Source organism: Sminthopsis crassicaudata, chromosome 2, assembly GCF_048593235.1.
Source record: "Sminthopsis crassicaudata isolate SCR6 chromosome 2, ASM4859323v1, whole genome shotgun sequence".
NCBI lineage: Eukaryota > Metazoa > Chordata > Mammalia > Dasyuromorphia > Dasyuridae > Sminthopsis > Sminthopsis crassicaudata.
This window is the reverse complement of record NC_133618.1, coordinates 122,706,746-122,731,606: the sequence shown is the minus strand read 5'-3', so window position 1 is coordinate 122,731,606 and position 24,861 is coordinate 122,706,746. Positions and strand designations below refer to the sequence as shown.

Here is a 24,861-nt window from a genome sequence, read left to right as displayed (position 1 = left end):
CAAAGGAAGGGAGAAAAGTCAAAAGAAAATATCAAGACTTTTTTAGCTTAATAGACTGAATAAATTTAATGTCATCAAAAGAAATAGAACAGGTATGAGGGAAAATATGATACATTCAATTTTGAATATGTCTGAAATAGTGAATCCAGATGAATATATTCATTATCCAATGGGAAATACAAGTCTAGAGTTCAGGAGAGTAATTGGGGGTATACAGTCATTTGTATGGGCTTGGAATGAATCTGATTATCAAGGGAGAAAATGAAGAAAATAAAGATTGAGAAGAGATTCCTATAGAATGCCCAACTTAAGGGGTTGGAAGGAATGTTAGTCAATAATTAAGTGCCTACTTTCAGGCACTGTGTTAATGCTGGAGCTTACAAAGAAAAGGCAAAAGAATCCTTACTCTCAAGGAGCTCACAATCTCACAAGGAGACAACATCACTGATCAGACAATCACTGGTAAACACAGATAAAGTAGATAATGAGAAAGTAGTAATCCACCTTTTAAAGAACTTTGGCAATAGCAGGGATGAGAAAGAGGATAGAAGCTAGATAGGAGCAAAATGAATTTATAGGATTAGGAAGACCTGAATATATTATAAATGAATAGAAGGGAGGACCCGGAAAGATTGTATGACTGCTAGAGCAAAGTTCTAAAAGATCAAGGCCATAGGTGAGGGGAATCATTTTGATCAGAGAATTATTTTGATCAAGGAATAGTGATACACTTTAAGAAGCCATAGGAAAAAAGACTGATTATGCTGAATTTTGAGGGGTGCGGAATGAGTTGAAGGAGTAAACCTTCAAATGTCTTAGATATTATCAGTGAAATAGGAGACAAGTCAAAAAGCACTTAAGTTTTTATCATGTACCAGGCATTAAACTAAGCACTTGCAATACAAAAACAAAAAACCAGTCCCTGCTCTCAGATTATACATTCTGGAAAAGAAGAAAATCTCAAATTGTAAGGCACTAGCAACCAGGAAGATTGGAAAATTCTCTTTCAGGTGGTGAGATTTGAGCTGTGTTGAAGGAAGCCAAGGAAACATAAAGAGGCAGAGATAAAGAAGCAAAGAATTCCAGACATGGAAGACAGTTAAATAGGAGGAATAGGGATGAGAGACGAAGTATGAAAAATAGCAAGTAAAAGAGTTTAGCTGGATCAGTGTGTGGAAAAGAGGAAGGTGTAAGACTGGAAAGGTAATAAGCTCACAAATGTCCTTCCAAAAGTAGGAAGTATCCACTTTGACTTTAAAGGATAAGCAGAGTTTATATTTTATCTCAGAGATATTAAGGAAGTCACTGGAACTCCTTTTAGTAAGACCTATGCTTAAGAAAAATCCCTTTGTTAAATAAGTAGAGGATGGATTGGAGGAGAGACTTGAGGTAGGGAGACCAGTTAGAAGGTTCTAACAGATTAGTGATGAGTACCTGAAGATTGGGGCAGTCTGACTGGAAAGAATGGGATCCATAAGAGATATTATAAAGACTCATTTGTCTATTACAAGAATAGAAGATAAGGAAATGTTGGAAAGCTTGAAAAAAAATTTAAAATTTTCACTGTAGGAAATGACATATGGAACAACTGAACATCTCAATTTTAGTCCCATTTCTATAGTTTCTGAACAAATGAAATTCCAGTTGAATAATATTTTTGAAAAGGAAATCTAAAAAGGCTGTAAATATACAATGATTTTATCTATTCAGTTTTCAAGAGACATAATCAAGTGAGGCTAGAAAAACGAGAAAAGATCCCATGAGACGTGTTAGAAAGTATAAATATATACTAATAAATATTAAATATAATGAAAATGGCTTTTTAAGCTGTTATGGACAAGTGGAAGATCAGAGGAAAGAATCCTTATCTGCATTAGAATAAGATAGTAACAAGTAACTCAGAGAAGGCAGATATACTCAACTTTTATTATATTGTCTTTGTTTTCTTTACCAAGAGCAAGCTCTTCAGATTGGGAAGGATAAAACAAAAATGGCTTAACATAAGTGAAGATATGGTAAGAGAACATTTAGATCCCTTATTTAAAGTTCAATAATATTAATTGCTAGCATTTATATAGCAGTGCTTTAAGGTTTGCAAAGTGCTTTACATGTTAATTCACTTAATCCTCACAACAACCCTGTGAGGTAGGTGTTATCCCCATTTTACAGATGCAGAAACTAAACACAAAGAGATTTATGTGACTTACCAAGGGTCATGTAACTAAGTATGTGAAACTGAATTTGAAATCAGAGGTCTTCCAGACTCCAGGTCTAGTATCCTAACCACTATGCCATTTAGCTAAAGGAACTTGCAAATGTGACTACCAAACTTGTTAGAGATGATATTTAAACTACAGTAAAAAAAGACATTACTTTTGGGATCAAAAATCAGCAAATATCCCGATTTTCAAAAGTCAGAAAGCTACAACTAGATTGTAAGGATCTTCATGTTGATCCTTTGCAAAACTGTTATGAATATAAAAGAAATGTTCTTGATAAATTAGAAAGGGAAGCATTATTCACATATCATCCATATATTTATTCAGAAAACCATGCCAATCTACCCCAATTTTTTCTTTTTTGAACAGAGTAGTCAAATGAACAGATCCTGGAAATGCTAAAGACATAGTATAGCTAGATTCCTCCAACAAGGCATTTGGTAGTCTTTCCTGATGTTCTTCAAGACAAGGCAGGGATTGATCATGTGGTTTTGGCTCTGGTAGTCCAAATAAATCCAAAGAGTGATGTTAAATTGGATGGAAGTCCCTAAGGGATCATCACAGGTCTCCACCCTTGGAGATCAATAAATTTTTTTAATCAATTACTTGCAGGAAGGGATAGAAAAAGTTATATTTATCACATTTGAAGAATAAAGGAAACCAAAAAGCAGGATTAATATACTGGATGATTGAATCAGTATCCCAAAAAGCTGTGACAGGTGAGAACTGTGGATGAAAATAAAAAGATTAAATCAGAAAAACAAAGCCCTTGACCTGAATTGAAAAAAAATCAACTTACAAGAATGCATATAGGTTCTATGGCTGGGCCAGTTCATATGAAAAAGAAAAAGCCTAAACAGGCTACAATCATGAGTCTAAATTGTCAAGATAAAATTTAATAGTGATAAGCCTACACCAAGGTATAAATACCAACAGGATAGATGAGATCTAATTAGTAATATGTATAAATAAATTTTTGATTTTTTTCCCCCATAGATTTAAAACTGGCTAAGACCTTAGCAGCATTTAAGACTTATTTTTATTTTATAAATAAGAAAATTGAAGTACAGAGAGGACAAATGATTAGTCCAAGATCCCATAGCTAATAAATATCTGAGGTGGGATGTCAATTGAGTCCTTCCCAACTCCAAATTCATTGCCTTATCTACTATGCCATGATGATTTAAAAGACTTTAACCTCAGAATGATACAATAATATGACAACACTGGGGGAAAATTATATAATCAGACTATATTAATAGAAATATAGTATTAAGAAAAAGGGAATAGTACAACTATATTATGTACTTATCAGAAATCACATACATGTTTAGGCACAAGCCTCCTATTTAGAGGAATACTGACAAACTGGCTTACATACAGAGCAAGAATGAGGTCCAGAAATCAAGGAAAGAAATGTTTAGCTTGGAAGTGTGATTTATAGAGTACAACATGAATATTTGCTTAAAATATCTCAAGGATATCAGAATATGAAAGAATTTCACTTATTCTGTATATAACTTCAGAGGTGAAAATCTAGGCAGAACTGGCAGAAGTTAAGAGTATAAAATTTTGGCTCAATTTAAGGAAGACTCTCCTAATAGGCTGTTTTGTTGCTTAAACACCATCTTCCAAGTACCTCAAGCTTTAATTGTTATAAGTTGCTCTTTTTCTTACTATGTGTACTATCTGTTCTTTTGCAACATTCCTTTGATTACTTCACCCTAATTCAGTCACTTCTGAAGACTAGATTATTGAAAGACTGTCCTGAACTAAGAAATAAAAATTCTCAATTCCACTGGCCAGTTTCATTTTTATTAATCTCTCTTCTTAGGAGATTTTATTCATCCAGCAAACATTTATTGATAACTAAAACTACTGTCAGGACTAGAAAAGAGCTAAAAAGGTCCACTCATTCTTTATTCACATCACCTTAATCAATTTGCCCCTCCTATCTCAGTGGTTAACTGTTCTAATTTTCTAATATATTCACATAAGATAGCATGAACTATCCAACTTAGCCAAATAAACATGTTTATGATTGTCACTTAACCTCTCTGGGTCTTGGTTTACTAATCTGTAAAATAATGAGTTGGACCAGACCAGGGATTAATTTTATTTGTGTCATCGACTCATTTAACAGTCTGGCAAAACTTATGGACCCATTTTCAGAATAATGTTGTCAAACACATTCTAAATACAAAGAATTGCAAAAGAAAAGTTACATTAAAATAGTTATCAAAATATTTTTTAAAAATTGAGCCCAGATTAAAAATCCCTGCAAAAGATAGTTTCCGAAGTCTTTGTATCATTCTCTTAACACTTCCACAATTCACCTGTTTGTCTTTCTTCATAGTAAGAATTCCTTGTTCCTGTATATACTTCATAATCATTTACATATATATGCTCTCATCTGATTCTCACAAAAAATCTTATGAAGAATTCAGGGAAATCCCTCTCTTACAGATGAAACTGAGGTTCAAAGAGGTTACATGACTTATCTAAGAGAGGTTTCAAGATCATTTTCCTCACAACAACCCTGTGAGGTAGGTAGTGCAACTATTATTACTCCAATTTTACAGATTAAAAGAACCAGGGAGGGAATAAGTGATTCAGCTACTAAGTGATGGAGCAAAGATTCAAGCCTAAGTATGTGATGCTCTTTCCATTATACCATTGCCTCTCATCCATGCCACTCCTGCTTTCAATGTTTCCTTTCTGCCAAACTTTGTCCCTCTTCTCTGCATAGCCTTCACATAACACAGTCTGTTTTCAGTCTCTTCTATTACTTCAACAACCTTCCCTGAGCAGCTGTTTCATAAAAATCAAAAGGGCCACATTTTTATGTGTAAGAAAATACATTTTAATATACTTCTGTGATTTTGCTTGTCTGCTCACATGTTTTCCATTTGTTTCTTCCATTAATAGGTAAGCTCCCTGAGGATAGAAATGATGCCATCTGCTTTAGTTATAAATTGGAATAGTACCTAATGGAGTGCTTTTCACTTAAGACTCAATGAAATATTACTGATTAGGTCTTAGATGATTAATGATTAAATGCAAAAATATAATTCATTGCAGGTAAGTGTAAAAGTATGGTTATACAGTAGGGTCTTAGTGTGATAAGTGACTTGGTACAACCAAAAGCCAAAAGGAAAGAGAATGTATTCTATATGTGACTTATAGGCTTAAATCCAACATGATAATCAATCAAGTCTATTACAATGTCCAATATAAGGCACAGCTTTTACAAATATTAAATCTAGAGCTCTGATTTTGACATTTTAATTTCTCTTAAATGTTCTCACTCCCTGTAACAATGAAATAATTAACCTATATTAGCCAAGCTCAGACTTCAAGTGATCACCAAGTCTGTATCATCTTTGCAATAAGAAAACAACAATAAAAGATACTAATAAAGCAATTTTTAAAAAACACAACTAAATTATCAACAACTAAAACTTACTTTTCATAGGAAATAAACAATCTCAACTGGTAAAAAATTCAGCCCTTAAAAAATGATAAAAGCATGGAATATCATCTTCAGAAGACAAAGAGCCCCATAGTATAGTCATCAAACCTATGAAACAGATAAGGCCTGATAAAGTATCAGTAAGATGAAAAACTGCAAAATCTAGTCTAAGACTTCCAGCATTCCTAATTTTTTGTGTCATTTCAAAAAACAAGTTAGAATCATTATGGATTCTTACTAATTTGATTACACTTAGTTCTATCAACAAATGTTCTACTGGAAGACAGTAGAAGCAGGTTAATGGTTTGAGTTATTCAATTCAAATAGTTCTTCACATAATATTAAACAATATGAAGCTAAGACACATTACATATTCTTTTTGACACAAACCATGTAGGTTACACTAGACTATTTCCAAAAATAAAAAGTTAAAACATAAAAATGTTCAACTTAAGATTGAGAGATTCAGTCTCTTTTCAACCAGACTATTATTTGGCCAATTCCTCACCAAATTCCTATTATTGTGTACATTGTGTGTATATACATATATGTATATATTTACATACTAATATATGCATATATATATGGAGATATAGTTATTAACAGATGGTCTGTGAAAGCAGCTGCAGTAGAAAAATTAATCACCATAAAGCCAACCTGGTCTTGAAGCTCAGACTGAAAAGATCGTATCTTACAAAAATGATTTTTGAAGTGATTCTATTACTACTTCCACAACTACTTCGAACTTGTGTGTGTGTGTGTAGAAAAGCTGCCTCTTCAAAAACCTTAGCTCAGAACAGGAGATAAAGAAAAAGATGTCATATTTCTCTAATTGCAAGCTCAGTTAACATCTTTGGGATGATCCTAGAGAGCCTAGCAATGACCTTGCTAAAATAAACTGCAGAACTAGAGAATTCTCTGACCCACAGGTATTTAAATTTCCATGGGTTCAGTTTTTCAGTGCTAAGCTTATTCCCAACAGCAACTGTTTTCTTCTGGAACAAAGTAGACTCTAGTCATCAAAATCCGGAATGTCATCGTAAGAGTAGCCCCTGTAGCCTTTGGAAGCGTAGTAGGCAATGCGCAAGTGGTAGAATCCTGGCAGGAATACCAGAATCCCAATTATCAAGACAGGAATGGCTCGATCTGCCCCCTGGTGATGGAAGAAGGAAAACAGCATTACACCAATGTCACTAAAAACTTAGGAGCACATTTTTTTTTTTTTTAATCTTTCTGAACATCTTTTAAATACACAGAGGACACTAAAATAATTATTTTTGTTTACAAGATAATCTTCAAATTTAGGCGTTGTGATGTAGGGCAGCAACAGTAAGTGATTACTTCCAGGGAAAGCCATTTGCCACATAATAGTTTTAAGTAACTTTTGATAGTTTATGAAGTCTGTCTTCATAGAAATAAATAGAACCATTTCTATTTGACAGATAAGGAGTCTAGGTTCAGAAAGGAAATAATAGGACTCAACCCTAGGTTTTCTTAAGGCCAGCAACAAAAAATACTTCAAAGACTTCCTTTTTTCAATGGAATGTCTCTACAACTCTGTAGATAGGTCTTTGGAAGCTGCTACAGTTGAAAAATTCATCATCTTGTCACCAACCCGGAACCTCAGACTAAAAAGGACTCTTACAAAAATTGATTTATTACTATTTCTACAACAATTGAATAATTCCAAATTGGCAACTATGGTTTAACCAAAAAATTCCATTATTTCTACTTTCACAAATCCCTAATATAAATCCCCTTCACTTCATTGATCCAGCCACAACTCTACTTCAGGCTTTTATCATGCTTCTCCCATAAAGAGTTCTAATTATTCTTCCTGCTTTAATTCTCTCCCCATTCCAATTCATCCTCTACCTAACTGAACTGCCAATGTAATTTTCCAAAAGTGTAGATCTGACCATGTCAACCTCCTGTCCAGTAGTTTTCTATTACCTCCAGAAATTTGAACTCTGAAATTTAAAGCCCCTCATAATTTGGACATTTACCACCTTTACAATTTTACACCATACTTCTCTTAACACACTCTTAGCTCTTCATGCTTTCTCTTTCAAATTACTTTTTATCTACTCTACATATATGTTGTATGTTCATACTTATTTGCAAATTTTCTCCTGCATTCAGATGTATGCTTCTTTGTGAGAAGGCTCCATTTCTACCTTTTTCTGTTATCACCAGAGCAATTCTCACTTAATAAATGCTTGTTGTCTGCCTTGGCTGAATGATCTGCAGAAACAGTCTGAAAGAAAGTTAGCCTATTGTTGAACCTATTGCTGCTCAGACTACCACTTTATAAAATCCCAGTTCCTTAAATCTGAAGATTTCCTTAAAAAAAAAAAATTATAATTCTTTTCCATTAGTGTCCATTGTGAATCCAAAGGATATTCTAAAAGATAAAGATGACTACTTCCAGTAGCCTTTGGTTTTCTATTTCTGAGGCACTACAGAAGTCCAGTAAGTGGTCTTTCAAAACTATTTAATGTAAATAATCCCACATGTAAAACAAGAAATTTCAAGACCTATCACTGGACTCTCAGAAATTGTGTATGTATATGTAAGAAGCTTTGTGAGTTCAATGGAATATTAAATGTTCTTGCTTCTAGACAAAACATTTGAGAAATACATGCTTCCCAAAAATAAAGCTTTTTAAAGTTTTTTTTTACATTTTCAATTTTATTGATTTTTTTAAACATAATAAACATTTACATATTATTCTTGCTTCATAAGAAGCCTCATAACAAAATGAAAATTAAATAAAACAATACAGTGATCTTGCCTGAAAATTCATGCAACATTTCATATCTACAGCATGCTCCCATCTTACTATCTTAAAAAAGTTAACAGTAATCTATTTTCTCTTTTTTCTATTTACTACCTCGCAGGGGAGGAGAAAAAAATACATCTATGTGTAGTCAAGCAAAAAAAATTTCCCCAATGACTATACATAAATATATCTACATAGAACATATTTCATCATTGGTCTTCTGGAATCATGTATGGTCATCATTATACTGATCAGAGTTCTTACATCTTTCTCTTTTCTTTTCTTTTTTTTTTGGCTGAGGCAATTGGGGTTAAGTGACTTGCCCAGGGTCACATAGCTAGGAAGTGTTAAGTGTCTGAGACCACATTTGAACTCAGGTCCTTCTGACTCCAGGGCTGGTGCTCTATCCACTGCGCCACCTAGCTGCTCCCCCTTACGCCTTTCAAAGTTGCTTTTTCAATGTTATATAAATGGTTCTCCAAGTTCTACTCATTTCACTCTGAGTTTATTATTTTTATGATTATTACATCATATTTATTATATTGATGACCAAGTACAAATTCTTCTTCTGTTTCTATTCACTTCATTTGGCATTAATTCTTATGTCTTTTCAAGTCTTTCAAAATCATTTATTTTCCTCATTTCTTAAAATATATAATATTCATATACAACTTATTTAGCCACTCCTCAACTACTGAATGTCCATGTAAGCTTTTAAAAATAAGCCTTTTTAAATTCCTGGATAATTTAATATATTTTTACAATACTCTCTAATTACAATGAAGGATCAACTAGCTACACAACAAACAACTTACCCCTTTGCTGATATATCCAGCTAACAACAGAGCACCTATGACAATAAGAAAGGTGCCAATCATAAATAGCACTATAGCAAGTGCTATTGCCTTGTAAGGGATTTTGGGAGGACTCTTCTTAAACTAGAAGGGAAAAGAAAAGACATTAAAAAGCATTAGGACTCCTGAGATAGAGAAAAAACAAACAACAAAAATACTTCCTCCCCACCTTCCTATTGACCCTGATCACTCCTTCAAACATATTTGCCCTCCTTTCTCCAATCCAACTTTAGTAAGGGAGAGGAAAAAAAGGAAAACTGCGTTCAGGAAAAAAAAAAATATATATATATATATATATAGCATTTCAGGAATATAACACTTCATTCTTAAGGCCTCAACTATTAATGCCAAATACTTAAAGGGAGTCCTAACAAATTCTTTCTAGTTCTTAATTTCGTTCATAGGCTCCCAGAGTTCATCTAATCCAATCTCTAAAACTTCCTTTACATTTGAATTTGTTTTTCAATGCAGAGATATCAAAATACTAGGAATGAAAAAACAGACATGACATATCCTGCTCTCAATAAGCTTATAATAGTAGGTGGATATGATATGTCCACAACTATTACACCAATAAGACAAGGAGGATTACACAAAGGAGAAGAAAATTGATATGAGGATTTGAAGAGGAGATTGTTTTGGATTTGCATTAGTCAGGAAAAGCTTCATGGAAAAGGTAGCATCTGAGTAACTCCTTGAAATAAGGCATCTTAACCAACAGAAATTGGGGTGGGGAATTAATGGAAGGAAGAAGACTCTACTTCAGACTGTGAGCAAACACCAAGATTTTAAAAAATGATGAAAAAAGAAAATAGGTCAGTTTAGCTAGAGCATTATTATGTAAAAGGAAACAATGTGAGAGAAGGCTAGAAAGGTAAGCTGAAGCTTGACTCTGAGAGAGGAAGTGGCTGAATGCCAAGATTAGACATTCTATTTGATTACATAAGGGATGAGAAGCTACTAAAGGTTTTTAAGCAGATATAAACAATGCATTACAGAGATTGATCAGAAAGCAAAGTGAAAAGCAGAGAAGGCACAGACCAGGGAAAGGAAAACCACGAGGGAAGCTATTATATAAGCCAAGTGAAAAGGGTGTGAGCTACAGTAGCTTCAAGAACTGAAAAGGAAGGAACTCAAGGGGGAGACATTTTATGATTAACAGAAAAAGAAGCTGAAAGGAAGCATTAAGGAAAAGTTTGAACAATCAACTGACAAACATTTATTAAATGCCAACTATATACCAGACACTATTCTAAGTGGTAGGGACATAATGACAAAAATGAAATATCCTCTGACTTCAAGGAGCTTACATTCCATCAGCATGTACACACACACACACACACACACACACACACACACACACAGTGTAACTATATAAAATAAGAGGTAATTTTTGGAGGGAGGCACTAACAGTTTGTAGAATTAGAGAAATACCTTATGTAGAAGAGGACACCAAGTTGTAAGAATGATGGCATCAAAAGAAACAAGATTACCTGCTATGAGATTAACAAATAGTAATCCAGCTTTTTCTTAAGGATTTTGACATGAAACTCATTAACTCTCTAGGGTAGTCCTTTTCTTTTTTTCAAGTTTTAAATTAGGGGCAGCTAGGTGGTGAAGTGGATAGAGCAACAGCCCTGAAGTCAAGAGGACCTGAGTTCAAATCTGCTCCCAGACACTTTAACACTTCCTAGTTGTGTGACCCTGGACAAGTTACTTAACCCCAATTGCCTCCAAAAAAAAAAAAAAGTTTTAAATTATGAGATAAATCTTCACATCAAGCCAAAATTGGTCATTCTTTAACTTTCACCCATTGGTTTCTGTAAGGGGCCTTTAAATGGGTGCCACAGCGCATCGGGAGATTGAGGCCCGGAAGTAATTTCTGTGGATATTAGGACTGCCCTTGGGCGGGATCCTGGCCATATTGAGATAGCTTCGTAATGGGTGACTCTCTCGCTGATTGGCTGTGTGTGTGACCTCACAGGCCCTATGTAAGCCCACTCGCTGCCTCTTTAACCTGGCGTTCTTCACCTTGGCTTCCCAGCCTGGGTGGCCAAGCCAAGATGGGTAGCCAAAAGAGGTAAGGGTTTTGGTAGTGAACACATGGGTCTTCTGACCAGGTGTTCACTCAGGAACCAACAAGTCAGGGCATCAGTTAGGGCATTATGTGAGTAGTATAATAAAGGCTTTTAAGATTACACGTGGTTGTTCTTGAGTGCGCTACCGGTTATTAAGCTAGTAATTGTAACTGCCAGGAGAGCACGTTACAGGTTTCAGTTCTCTTGGGGGAAATCTCCTATTCCATATTACTTCCATTTTAGCTAAACACTGCTAGAATCAGTGTTTCTCCACTAATCAGTCCTAATATGGCTTGTTTTCAATTCTTTCACTTTCTTGATTACTCTCCTCTAAATACAATCTAATTTGTCAATGTCCTTTCTAAAATGTAGTAACCAGAACTGAGTCCAAAAATTGTTTGACCAGGATTGTATTGGTATTATACATCAGAAAGTTAATACCATAAAAATCTTTTTTCTTCAAAAATAATTTTGTAGTCTTCTATGATAAAATAATCAAGATTTTATAAATCACTGTTTACATTATCAGAGGTCTTCAGTATTCTTCAAAAAAGAATCTCCTCAGGATCAAGGAGATGTTTGCATGGCCAATGATTTTGGATGTTAATGAAAGGTGAAAAGATGAATGATGCAATTTGATTTTTCAGCAATTTTAACTAATTCGCTGACCACTTACTGGATAACACACATATACCAGATAGCAGTTTCTGATATTTGAAGCTGGTTAACATCTTTTTAAGTTTGAAGATAGATGATTACATCTATCTAACATTTTCACTGTACTCACAAGACAAGTGCCCTCATGATGATCTCAATTTGTGATGAGACTTTGAGTTGATTCCTAAAGTTTGAGATCAATGTTTCTGAATAGACTTTCCTGGAAGTCTCCTAGATCATTTTCAAATTTTATTTCAAATGCCAAAATTGTAAGGATATCTGAAACTTATATAAACTAAACTCTGTGTGTGTGTGTGTGTGTGTGTCTTTAAGGAACTGTTAGTCTCCAATTCATTTTAAATTTTTTATAGTAAGAGGGAAGACAAGAGAAAAGAGGTAGTAATATTATCTCTAATAACTATAACCAGTATGGGATGCAGATTGAGTAACTATTTTCTGTGTTTCTTACTATTTCCCAAGAAAAAGAAAATTAATTGTTTAAAAAATATAAAAGAGAAGAAAGGTGAGTGCTTACTGATAAATCAAAAATGAAAATAGTTGTTCTTGCTCTTTCTTTCTATTTAAAGGAGCCTTCCCTCTTTTCACAAAGTAGAACCAATTTGGCTTTAATTGAAATCCACATATACAGCTAACAAAGTGCTTTAAAAGAATTGCAGTTTCAATGAAATTCAACATAATTTCCCTGTTGAATTTTAAAGCTTCCAATTTGTACAAAATACACTGTCTGACTTTATTCCAGGTATATTTCTGGGAAACCACAAGGGAAATCGACAAGACCTGTGCTATACTGGTTTGACCCAGTTCCCCTAAGATTATCAATAGTTTAAAGATTCTAAGTATAGATCCTAGGATCTAACCTACAGATTTAGAGCTGGAAGGGACCTTTAAAGCTGTTTATTAAGTTCAATTCCCACATTTTATAGACATGGAGCTAAGCTTTCGAGGAGTTAATCACAAAGTACATGAGGCCATTTCAATCCAGGTTTATGGGATTCCGAATCCAGTGCCCATGATACCAGCATGTTGTTTTCCTAGGTGGCCTAGATTTTTTGGGGGGTGAACATCAAATAACTTCTTCCTGTTTACTCACCTGAAGATCAATGTAGCCATCATCTGTGCTAGAAAGCTTGGAGTACTTCACTTTACTACTGGGGATCCCAGTAGTTACATTGTTACGGGATGGCATCATAACAAAGAGACTGTTTCCTCAGCTAGAATCTGAAAATAGAGAAAATCGTAGTTGATTACAAGGAAAAGGTAATAAATCATAGAATTTTAAAATTGTTAGATACTTAAGAGATCATTTTTAACCAAATCATAAACCCCCCCTACAATATCTCCACAATATCTATGCTATCTCCAACAAGTAATCTTTTTCTATGTGTACGAATTTTTTAAAAATTATTTTAAATTTAAATACAAAACAAGAAAAGAAAAATATACATAGCTATATTTACAAAAGAACACAGGATTCAATATAAAAGCACAAATTTCCATTTTAAGAAAACATATAATAAATACTGAACATTATTTTTAAAGCTGCTTGGCTTATGCTTGCTCTCTTGGAGGCCTTCTTTTATCTCTTGCTGTACAAGTTTTATTCCTTCTTCCCCCTTAATTTTCAGGTAATTCAACTACTTATATTTCTCCCTGATCTGTTCTCTAAATCAGTTGTTTTTATGATGAGATGTTTCACATTCTCTTCTATTTTTTCATTCTTTAAATTTTATTTTGTATCTCCAGGGCTTAGCACAGTGCTATTTTCTTCCTAAAAGTTTCTGATTCTCTATTTCAAGTTAGTTAACCTTTTCATAATTTTCTTAGATAAGTTTTTTTTTTCTTCTAATAAGTTGTTCTAATTTTTCCTCAATTGGGGTAGAGCCAAAATAACAGAGAGGAGACATCTTTATCTTAGCTTTTTCTGGCATCCCTTAAATCAACACCAAATCAAGTCTGTGCCTTCTTTTTGGAGTGACAGAACCCACAAATAAATTTTCAACAGAAGATATTTTACAAGAATTTCAGAAAAGGTCTATTTTAATTAGGCACGGGGAAAGTGATCTAGCACAGTCTCAGCATAGGGACCCAAGGCGGTACAGTGTCTGTAGGCCAGGGAATTTGCCAGAAGAAGTTCTTCACAAAAGGGCTCGGGCCTAGATTCAGGGAATGAATGAATTCCTCTCTCCTGGTTCCTGTCTGCCTGTTTCTCTCCTTCTTCCCAGTAGAAGGAATTCACTAGGAAATGTTCTTGGAGTGAGTGGCTTAGTTATTCAGTGATTGACTAAATGTTAGCAGGGAAGCCAAAATATAGCAGCATTGGCTACTCCCCGGGTTCAGTAGCCAGTGGATCAGCAGATTAGCTGTGAGACACCCAATGCAAAAACAAAAGGCACACAGTAAGCTTCTGAACCTCTGAATAACACAGGACTTGGCCATGCTCACCAGCCCAGGGCAGTGTGAAATTGCTGTTGTTTATAGAAGCTTGGGATAATCTCCGCTTTGAGCTAAGAGCAAACCTCAACCTTTAAAAAATGAATAAAAAAAGCAAAAAGAACTCTGACCATAAATAGTTTTTATGAAGAAAGAGAACAGACCTCAAACACTGAGGACACACTAAAGGCAAATCATCTCCAGACCAAGCCTCAAAGGGTGATAAGAGTTGGTTCCCATCTCACAAGGCTCTTTTGGAAGAATTAAAAAAGGATCTAAAAAGCATATATAACTTCTTACAAAATAGGTTTGACAAAATGGAAGAAAACAGCAAAACAATTTGTGGAATGGGAAAAAATTCCTTTAACAAAACAATTCGTTTAAAAATTCAATTGGCCAAATGCAAAAGGAGCTAAAAAAGCTAACTGAAGAAAATAATTCACTAATTTTTCCTCAATCTTTTATTTAATTTGATTTTTAGTCCTTTTGAAGTTCTTCCAAGAACTCTTTGTGATTGGGACCATTTCAAGTTTCTCACTTACTAGTTCCTCCTCTCCTGCAGCCCAGGACTCCTCAGTCCTGAAAGGTTCTTCAAATTTGTTCTATTCTGCCATCAAATAACATCAACTCTCTCAAATCCCCACACAGTCCATGAGATGGAAATTTCTAAGGCTAAGGTTGCCTTTCAACTCCACTGCTCCAAATTTCACTGTTGCTTTTAAAGAATATTACAGTAGAAACCTCTGCACAGCATGGATTTTGGTCCTAAGTTCTCTCTCAGCCTGAATTGCCACTTTGGTGAAATGATTTTTTGGTACCGTGAAATTTATTAAGAGTGGTAAGAGACTATAGAGATGGTTTAGTCCCACTTGTCATTTTATTGATGATGAAATGGAAGGCCCAGAGAAGTAAAGTAAAACTTACCCAGAGTTACTCAGGTAAGAAAATGGCAGAGTTGGGGGTTCAGTCTGACTCTAAAGCCAGAATTCCTTTTGCCTTTTATGTGTGATGAAGGGATGCCCTAGAAGTTTTACTGTTCCAGCCTTAACATTCAATGAATGTGAGATGCATTGATTGCTTAGGTATTGTCATGTAAATTTGTTTTCAGTTTTGTTAATGTAGAGATGGTAGGAGTCTTATTCTCTTAATACATTTACTGTAGCTAATGTAACCTAGTCTTTCTGGAAAACAAGAGGTCTTTTGAAAAAAAGTCAGTCTTGCTATCCTTTTGGACAGGATTGAAAGAGAATGTGATAACTGTTTTGAAATAGCTGAAGGGCTCTCATGGAAAAAAGAACCATTTCTCATGGAAAAAAGGCCATTTCTGCTTGGCCTCAGAGGGCAGAACTTATACCATTGTCTTAAAATTATAGAAATTCAATATAAAAGAAAACTTTCTAACAAGTATCAAAAAATTAGGCTGAGTTGGAAGCAGTTGGAGCTTGGAGTACAGAGTCAGTAAGCAAAGTCTGGAAAATAAATTACTGAAGAGGATTCTAGGAAATTGGTGGAACAGGTAAAAAAATCTTTTGGTTCTCCAAATTTCCATCACAAAAAAGGTAGAGCTTTGCTACAGAGGAAATTAAAAAAAAAAAAAAAATTGGATATAGCAGTTGTCATCCTAAGACAACTTGAAAAGACCCCAAGAAAGACCTTATATCCTGCTTTGGAGGGCTTAAGTGCAAGCACCTCCAAGCCAACTCTTTAAAAGTAACAGTGAAACTTGGAGTAGTAGAGTTGAAAGGCAGCCTCAGCCTTAGAAACTTTAATCTCATGGACTCTGTGTGGGGAAGGGGGGGATGTTTGAGAGAGTTGGTGTTGTTTGATGGTTAAATAGAGTAAGTTTGAAGAACTCTGGTACATTTAAAGCAAACATGAGACTAATGGTCTAACTTTTTTATTTCCATATTCTAGGAAACAGAAACTAAAGTAGGTTGGATAGAGAACCATTATATAGTAAACTGAATATTTCCGTAAGACTTAGGATATTGGCAGATCCTTTATGCTAGTAATTCTACAATTAATTTTATCTTTGAAAAATACCTCTGAATGGCTTGTGCTGGTCACATTTTGGAGACTACAGATTGTGAATGAATGAGAAGGTAAGGTTATGCTGGCAAAAGATCCCCTTCTCAAACTCTGGTGCATATTCCCCAAAGATTACTGGACAGACATTATGTTCCCTTAGGAACCAGAATTCCAAATGGCACAGCTCTAAAGCACTTTATTTGAACCTCAAAGAAAACTAGGGATTCTCAGAAGCAGAGGTGAGAAGAGAGTATATTCCTAGCACTAGAGTTAACTAGAAGCCTGTAACAGGTTCTTCACAAGATTGTTGTGGTAATGTATGTAAAGAACTTTGTAAATTTTAAGGCATTCCATTGTTACTATAGCTATGTTTAATTTTATAACTGTCGAAGCAAGTTAATGGAATACTACCATTTCAGAAGCAAAACTACAAAGTGACCAAGAGGTAATGAAACTTATAAGATATAAGCAAACAGTAATCAACTACATGGAAAAAGGAGCACAGATGATACTATCAAAGATACACACACACACACACACACTTATATATATATACATAAACATATATATATATATATATATATATATATATATATATATATATATATATATATATATATATATATATATATATATATATATATAACATAAAAAGAGGTGGGTTAGTCATATGTAGCAATTCAATTCAATAAACAACATTAAGTACTTACCATGTGTCAAACACTATGCTAAGAAATGGAAATACAAATAAAATAAGAGTCCCTGCTCTCAAGAAGTTAACAATCTAATAGGGAAAGAAAATACAAATGGAAACTAAAAGACTAGGGTGAATACCAAGGGATAGCTTGTTCAATGAAGCAAACCAAGTAGAGCTGCAGATGAAACGTGACAGAGTGAGCTGCAAGGTCCACACTCTATTTGAAGGAAAGCTTTAGTGTTGAATGCTCTACCCCCTAGTCTTCCAATAAGAGGGGAGAAGAGGCTGAAGGAGTTGAGATTTTGAGTACACAGTGTTGAATTTGCTTCATGGTGATTGATATTTCTAGTGATCAGCTTATCCTGGGAAGGGGTTTCTCTTTCTGAGAACATGGCCCAAAATAGAGCCTTGGGGAACATTTACAGTTAGAGGGCATAACGTGAAGAGCCAGTAAAAAAGACTGAGCATACACTGTCATACAGGCAGAAGAAATCAAGAGAGAGCAATGTCATGAAAACTTAAAGAGAAGTCTCCAGTAGGAAATACTGCAAATAAAGGATAAAGGTGAAAAAAAATTAGATCCAGCAATAAAAACATCAATAGCAACCTTGGAGAGAGCATGTTCATTTGAATGAAGTCAAAAACACCCAGCAAAGGGTTTAAAAGACAGTAAGAGAAGAGAAAGCATAAGCAGCTTTTTCAAGAAGTTGAACAGAAGGAGCAGTAATGGACAAAACGATTAGTGGGACAGCAATAAGTAGAATAGTAAATGGGGGAGACCCAGGCTGCTTATGCAGAAGTGAAAGAATCAGAACATGTGAAAATGGACAATGAGAAAGAAATAAAACGTGACACTGGATGCAATTTGCTAGAGAAAATGCAAGGGGAGGACCAAGGGTACAAGCTGTTAGGTGGCTCAGTAGATAAAATGCCAGGCCTAAAGTCAGAAAGACTCATCTTCCTGAGTTCAAATCCAGCCTCACAAACTTATTAGCTATGTGACAGCGAGGCAAGTAATTTAACCACACTTGCCTCAGTTGGTCATCTATAAAATGAGCTGGAGAAGGAAATGACAAACCACGCCAATATCTCAGCCAAGACAACACCAAAATGGGGTCACAGAGTCTGGAAAGAGACAACAACAAAGAATCGGGGACAAATTTGTGGTTTTTGTTTTTTAAAAAGGTCATCTATCAGACTGCAGCCAAGGGGATAGTGGGATATATCAAGGTGATATGATTTAAGGACAAAAGGGGGAGCTCTTTATTTTTCAGTAAATGATGAAGCCAATTCCTCAGCTGAGAAAGTAAAAGAAGTTTTGGAACAGTGCTATTTATAGTGAGATAAATCAATTAGGGAGAAAAAGAATTGATTTTCATCATTGATCTATCCAATCTTAACAATATAAGAAAAGCTTTTGCCCCCTTTTTTTCTAATATGAAAGATTTGGAGATTACAAAAACAAGGTTCTAGAAAAGGATGAGGCTGAGCATAATGGAATGGAAAGGGTATTGGATTTCAAGTCAGATGTCCTGGGTGTGATAGCTGCCTCAGGTTCCTCCTCGCCTCCGACTAATCATTTTATCTCTGTGCCAAGGTTTCTTTATCCCCAGAACCCTCCCAGCTCTAAAGCCTACATTACCTAGGGGTTAGTGGCCACACCATCGCACTGGGATGTATAAACACGAACTACTACCCGGACTTACACAGACCCTGAGTGACCGCACGTCTAGCACCACTTAGGTTTCACTCTACCCATACAACCATCTTACCCAAGTCACACTATATAGTCCTTAAGAATCGAAAGGTCAAATCTAAAATCCCACTGGAGACTGTGGAAAGATGGCATCGAGGCTTACGACCCGGGTTCAACGTAACCTTTGACCCCAAACTGTGTGATAAAACTGAGCTAGTTAACCTCAGTTTCCTCCTGCATCCCCTCAAGAGATGGGCTGGCTGACTTCTGGGGTCTTCCTTTTACTTATTGGGAAGCAAGGTGCTCTACGATCCGGGTCCTGGAGGGCGGGCGCGACTGAGCGTTTCGAGGCCGCGGCCAACGGTCCAGGAGGATCCCGGGGCCGTAAATGGGACCGCGAGCCTGCGGTTCCCCGGCTCCGCTTCCCGGACGCTAAACAAGGGGCGCGGGGAGAGTGAAGAGCGCAGCGCCCGTAGGGATGACCTCGAAGCTCGCCCACGGTCGCCACGGAGGCCCTCATCCCTACGCTCCGGTCCGGTCTCCGCGCGGGATTCCCCTCCGTCCTATCGGAGCCCGGCCCGGATCCCGCCGGCACTGCCAGTCCGGGTCGGGACTTCTCTCCCAGAAACGTCCCAGCACGGTTCCGGCGCCGGCTTTTCTCCAGGGCTCCGCCTCTCGCACGCCCGCGTTCCAGCCAGGGAGTCTCAACCAAATCGAGGGCCCCGCAGGCTACGAATCCTGACAGCCCGAAGAGCACTCGGTCCAGGCCTTACCTCCTGCTCAGAGCCATCTCTGTTCCCTCAACCCCGGCAGAAGGCGTCCCGAGCAAGCGGCGAACGCTACGTCCCACGGAGAACGAAAGAAGGACCACGGCCAGCAGGAAGCGGGATTAGTTCTCCCGGAGCCCAACTTCCTCTCCCCCGGCTCGCCGGAGCATCCGGGCCTTCACCTCCATATAAAGCGTCTCTTGATTGGTCCGAAAGCGGGAAGAGACGTGTCCGATTGGCTCCTAGGTTTGTTTATCTCTGTGAGGACTTAGGCGCTGCACGGCGGTAGAATTGGGGTGGGCTAGAGGCGGGGCGGGGCGGAACGGGGAGGAGCCGGGTCGGGGAGGTAAAAGCCAGGTGGGGGCTGCTTAGAATTTTGAACTTAGATTGTCAGTGGTGATAGGGAACTGCAAACACAATGTGAGATGTGGAAAAAATATGAAAACATGGAATGTCAGAACTAAGAAACTTGCCATGTTTCATAGACTGGAATATGAAATCTGGAAATGATTTTAAAACATGGAATGTCAGAAGTGGAAAGGACCTCAGCTGAAAGATCATCTTAGAACCTGTAAAATCAGTACTGTGAAGTCCCTAGAAAATAGAACAAAGTAAAAAAAGAAAAAAAAAGTATCCAAGATTAGAAGGAAAACAGAAATTTGAAAATATAAGCTTTTTCTTTTCAAAACACATGCATGGATAATTTTTCAACAATGACCCTTGAAAAACCTTGTATTCCAATTTTTCCCCCTTTTCCCCCCACCCCCCACATGACAAGTAATCCAATATATGTTAAACATGATAAAAATATATGTTAAATCCAACTATGCAAACATATTTATACAATTATCTTGCTGCACAAGAAAAATCAGATGAAAAAGGAAAAAAATTAGAAAATAATTGCTAATTGTTTCTTATAGAGCAATAATATTCCATAATATTCATATGCCATAACTTATTCAGCCATTCGCAACTGACGGGCATCCACTCAGTTTCCAGTTTCTTACTATTACAAAAAGGGCTGCCACAAACAACCCTTTTGAACATGTGGGTCCCTTTCCCTCCTTCTTTGGGGTATATATAGGTCAAGTAGAAACACTGCTGGATCAAAGGGTATGCACAATTTTATAGCTCCTTGGATATAGTTCCAAATTGCTCTCCAGAATGGTTGGATAAGTTCACAATTACACCAACAATGTATTACAGACCCAGTTTTCCCACATATCCTCCAATATTTGTCATTATCTTTTCCTATCATCTTAGCCAGTCTGAGAGATGTATAGTGGTCTCTCAGAGTTGTCTTAATTTGCATTTCTCTAATAAATAGTGATTTAGAGCACCTTTTCATATGATTAGAAATGGTTTCAATTTCTTCATCTGAAAATTCTCTGTTCATATCCTTTGACCATTTATCAATTGGAGAATGGTTTGAATTCTTACAAATTTGAGTTAATTCTCTATATATTTAAGAAATGAGGCCTTTATCAGAATCTTTGAATGTAAAAATGTTTTCCCAGTTTATTGCTTCCCTTCTAATCTTGTCTGCATTAGTTTGTTTGCACAAAAAATTTTTAAACTTATATAATCAATATTTATGTTCAATAATGAACTCCATTTCTTCTTTGGTCACAGATTCCTCCCTTCTTCACAGATCTGAGAGCTAAATTATCCTTTGTTTTTCTAATTTACATATAATACCACTCTTTATATCTAAATCATGAACCCATTTCGACCTTATCTTGATATATGGAGTTAGATATGGGTCAATGCCTAATTTCTGTCATACAAATTTCCAATTTTCCCAACAGTTGTTGTCAAATAGTGAATTCTTATCCCAAAAGCTGAGGTCTTTGGGTTTGTCAAGCACTAGATTATTATAGTTATTGAATATTTTATCCTGTGAAGCTAACTTATTACACTGATCAACTGCTCTATTTCTTAGCCAGTACCAAATGGTTTTAGTGAATGTTGATATATAATATAGTTTTAATATATAATAATATATTATTAATATAAAAATATATTAATATTTAATAAAATATAATATTTAAATATTAATGTATTAAATATAAATTATAAATATATATAATATAAATATATTATATATTATATAAATTATTATATATTATATATTAATATATTATTATATTATCAATGTATATTAATATATTATTATATATTAATATATTATCAATATATATTATATATATTATATATTAATATATTATCAATGTATATTAATATATCATTATATATTAATATATAATTCATAAATATATATTAAATATAAAAAATAAAATATATATTAATATTTAATATAGTGGTACAGCTAAGCCACTTTCATTTGTTTTGGGTTTTTTTTCCCATTAATTCCCTTGAAATTCTTGACCTTTCCTCCAGATGAATTTTGTTATTATTTTTTCTACATCTGTAAAATAATTTCCTGGAAGTTTGATTGGTATGGCACTGAATAAGTAGATTAAGTTAGGTGGTATTATCACTTTTATTATATTCACTCAGCCTATCCATGAGCACTTGATATTTTTCCAATTGATTAGATCTGACTTTATTTGTGTGGAAAGTGTTTTATACTTGTGTTCATATAGTTCCTGACTTTGCGCCTTGGCAGATAGACTACTAGATATTTTATATTATCTATAGTTATTTTAAATGGAATTTCTCTTTGTATCTCTTGCTGTTGGACTTTGTTGGTAACATAAAAAAATGCTCTTGATTTATATGGATTTATTTTGTATCCTGCAACCTTGTTGAATTTGTTAATTGTTCTAGTAGTTTTTAATTGATTCTCTAGGATTCTCTAAATATATCATCATATCATCTGCAAAGAATGATAATTTGGTTTTCTCATTTCCTACTCTAAATCCTTTAATCTCTTTTTGTTCTCTTATTGTCAAAGCTAACATTTCTAATACAATATTGAATAGTAATGGTGATAGTAGGCAATCTTGTTTCACACCTGATCTTATTGGGAATGGTTCTAGTTTATCCCTATTACATATGATGTTTACTGATGGTTTTAGATAGATGCTACTGATCATTTCAAAGAAAACTCCATTTATGCCTATGCTCTCTAATGTTTTAAATAGGCATAGAGGCTGGATTTTATCAAATGCTTTTTCTGCATCTATTGAGATTATATACGTTCTGTTATTGTTATTGATATAGTCAATTATTCTAATAGTTTTCCTAATATTGAACCAGCCCTGCTTGCTGGTATAAACCCTACTTGGTGTATTATCTTGGGGATGACTTCCTGTAATTGCTTTGCTAATATTTTATTTAAGATTTTTGCATTAATATTCATTAGGGAAATTGGTCTATAATTTTCTTTCTCTGTTTTCACCCTACCTGGTTTAGGAACCAGCACTTTATCTGTGTCACAAAAGTTAGAATTTGGTAGGACTCCTTTCCCTGTTTTTTCAAAGAATTTTCATAGTATTGGAATTAATTGTTCTTTAAATATTTAGTTGAATTCACATGTAAATTCATCTGGCCCTGAAGACTTTTTCTTAGGGAGTTGATTAATAGTTTGTTCTATTTCTTTTTCTAAAATGGGACTATTTAAGTAATTTATTTCTTCTGTTAATCTGGGCAATCTGTATTTTTATAGACAATTTTTAAATTAAAGAGCTCATATCTCAAATATATAGAGAACTTTGTAAAGATGTATAAAAATATGGCTCATTCTCTAATTGATAAATAGTCTAAGAAGGTAAAGAAGAAGAAATTGAAGCTACATAGTCATATCAAAAAACTTCTTTAAATCACATTTCATTAGAAAAATGCAAATCGAAACAATTTTGAGATACCATTTCTCCTCTATCAATAATTATCTAAGTAATAGAAGGGGAAAATGACAAATGTTGGAGGGGATATGGAAAAATTGAGACACTAAAACACTGTTGATAGAGCTGGGAATTGATCCAATCTTTTTGGAGAGCAATCTGAAATTATACCCAAAGAATTATAAAACTGTATATATCCTTTGACTCAGCAATACTACTATTAACTCTATTGGAGAAATGGTTGAATAAATTGTAATATAGGATTATGATGAAGTACTACTGTACTGTAAGAAATGAGGAGCTGGTTGATTTTAGAAAAACGTGAATACAGTTGAGTGAAATAATTAAGAGTAAAAGTGAAGTATATGAGAGTCATGAGAGTTCATGGTTAGTTTGAAAGAATTCAAAGGGATTTTTTAATAGTCACAAAAGAGTTTACACCATAGCTGATCAAATAAGTTATTTATAAGAAAACATGTTTTTGCCACAGGACACACAGTACAAACAGATGTTATTCCCACATAATGAATAAATTTAAATAAAATTGACTTTGCCATTGATGTAACACAAAATATTCCATAAGTTACATCTAAGAAAACTGCACTGAAATTCGTTTCTCTGAACTATACTGAAGATGTTTCAGATTTAGCTTCAAATCAATAAAATAATAGCTAGCTCCCACAAACAGTTGTATCAATTGCTCATATATCCTTTTGAAACTTTTAAGGACCTTCTTTCATATGGAAACATACATTTAGTAATAGATACATGACTACCCCAAATACTCCTTTCCCTAAGGACCATAACTTTTCAGATTGAAAATAGCAAGAGTTTACATACTTGTTATGTGCTTATGGCTTCTTATTTACCACTTAGTCTAAATATAGAAATTTGCTATAAGAAAAAGTAGGAACATGATGTGACAGAAAGCATTTTTAGCTCCATTTGATTTCATATATGAATCACAACTAACAACCAAAAATGCATTTGCAATTCTACCCCATAACCACACTCAGGAATAATTACATGGGGACCATTTCTATAAGGGACATAATTGGGAAATTGAGCCAGAAGGAGCTTACCTTAAAAAAAATTAAGCCTGTGCTCCAATGCTTTTGCTCAAATACAAACTTTCATCTGTAAAAGTTATTTGGAAACTGAGTGGATGCCCATCAGTTGGAGAATGACTGAATAAGTTATGGTATATGAATATTATGAAATATTACTGTTCTATAAGGAATGATGAGCAGGATGATTTAAGAGAGGCTTGGAGAGACTCACATGAACTGATGTTGAGTGAATTAAGCAGAACCAGGAGAATAATGTATATACAACAATCAATTCTGGTGAATGT

At 35.0% G+C, this 24,861-nt stretch overlaps 1 protein-coding gene across 2 annotated transcripts; it reads right to left on the bottom strand.

The window, feature by feature from the left end:
* Positions 1 to 1,907: 1,907 nt before the first annotated feature.
* On the bottom strand, positions 1,908 to 19,856 carry TMEM230 (transmembrane protein 230). 2 transcript variants are annotated; one of them, XM_074287156.1, is made up of 5 exons: positions 19,708 to 19,847; positions 18,271 to 18,363; positions 13,174 to 13,301; positions 9,289 to 9,411; positions 1,908 to 6,844 (listed from the first exon to the last, which is right to left on the bottom strand). In XM_074287156.1, exons 3-5 carry the CDS (start codon positions 13,270 to 13,272, stop codon positions 6,704 to 6,706), a joined length of 363 nt encoding a protein of 120 aa, XP_074143257.1. In that variant the 5' UTR covers positions 13,273 to 13,301; positions 18,271 to 18,363; positions 19,708 to 19,847; the 3' UTR covers positions 1,908 to 6,703. The 2 variants fall into 2 exon arrangements, with proteins under 2 accessions (XP_074143257.1, XP_074143258.1); XM_074287157.1 differs by lacking the exon at positions 18,271 to 18,363 and having other exon boundaries at positions 19,708 to 19,856.
* Positions 19,857 to 24,861: the final 5,005 nt, after the last annotated feature.

What these genes read in the sequence shown, in the direction of transcription:
- TMEM230 (XM_074287157.1), bottom strand. Translation starts at nt 13,272, where the DNA reads ATGATGCCATCCCGTAACAATGTAACTACTGGGATCCCCAGTAGTAAA. An exon ending in ATGGCTACATTGATCTTCAG is followed by an intron (nt 9,412 to 13,173) that starts GTGAGTAAACAG and finishes TTTCCCTTCTAG; the next exon opens with TTTAAGAAGAGTCCTCCCAA. An exon ending in CTGGATATATCAGCAAAGGG is followed by an intron (nt 6,845 to 9,288) that starts GTAAGTTGTTTG and finishes TTCCATCACCAG; the next exon opens with GGGGCAGATCGAGCCATTCC.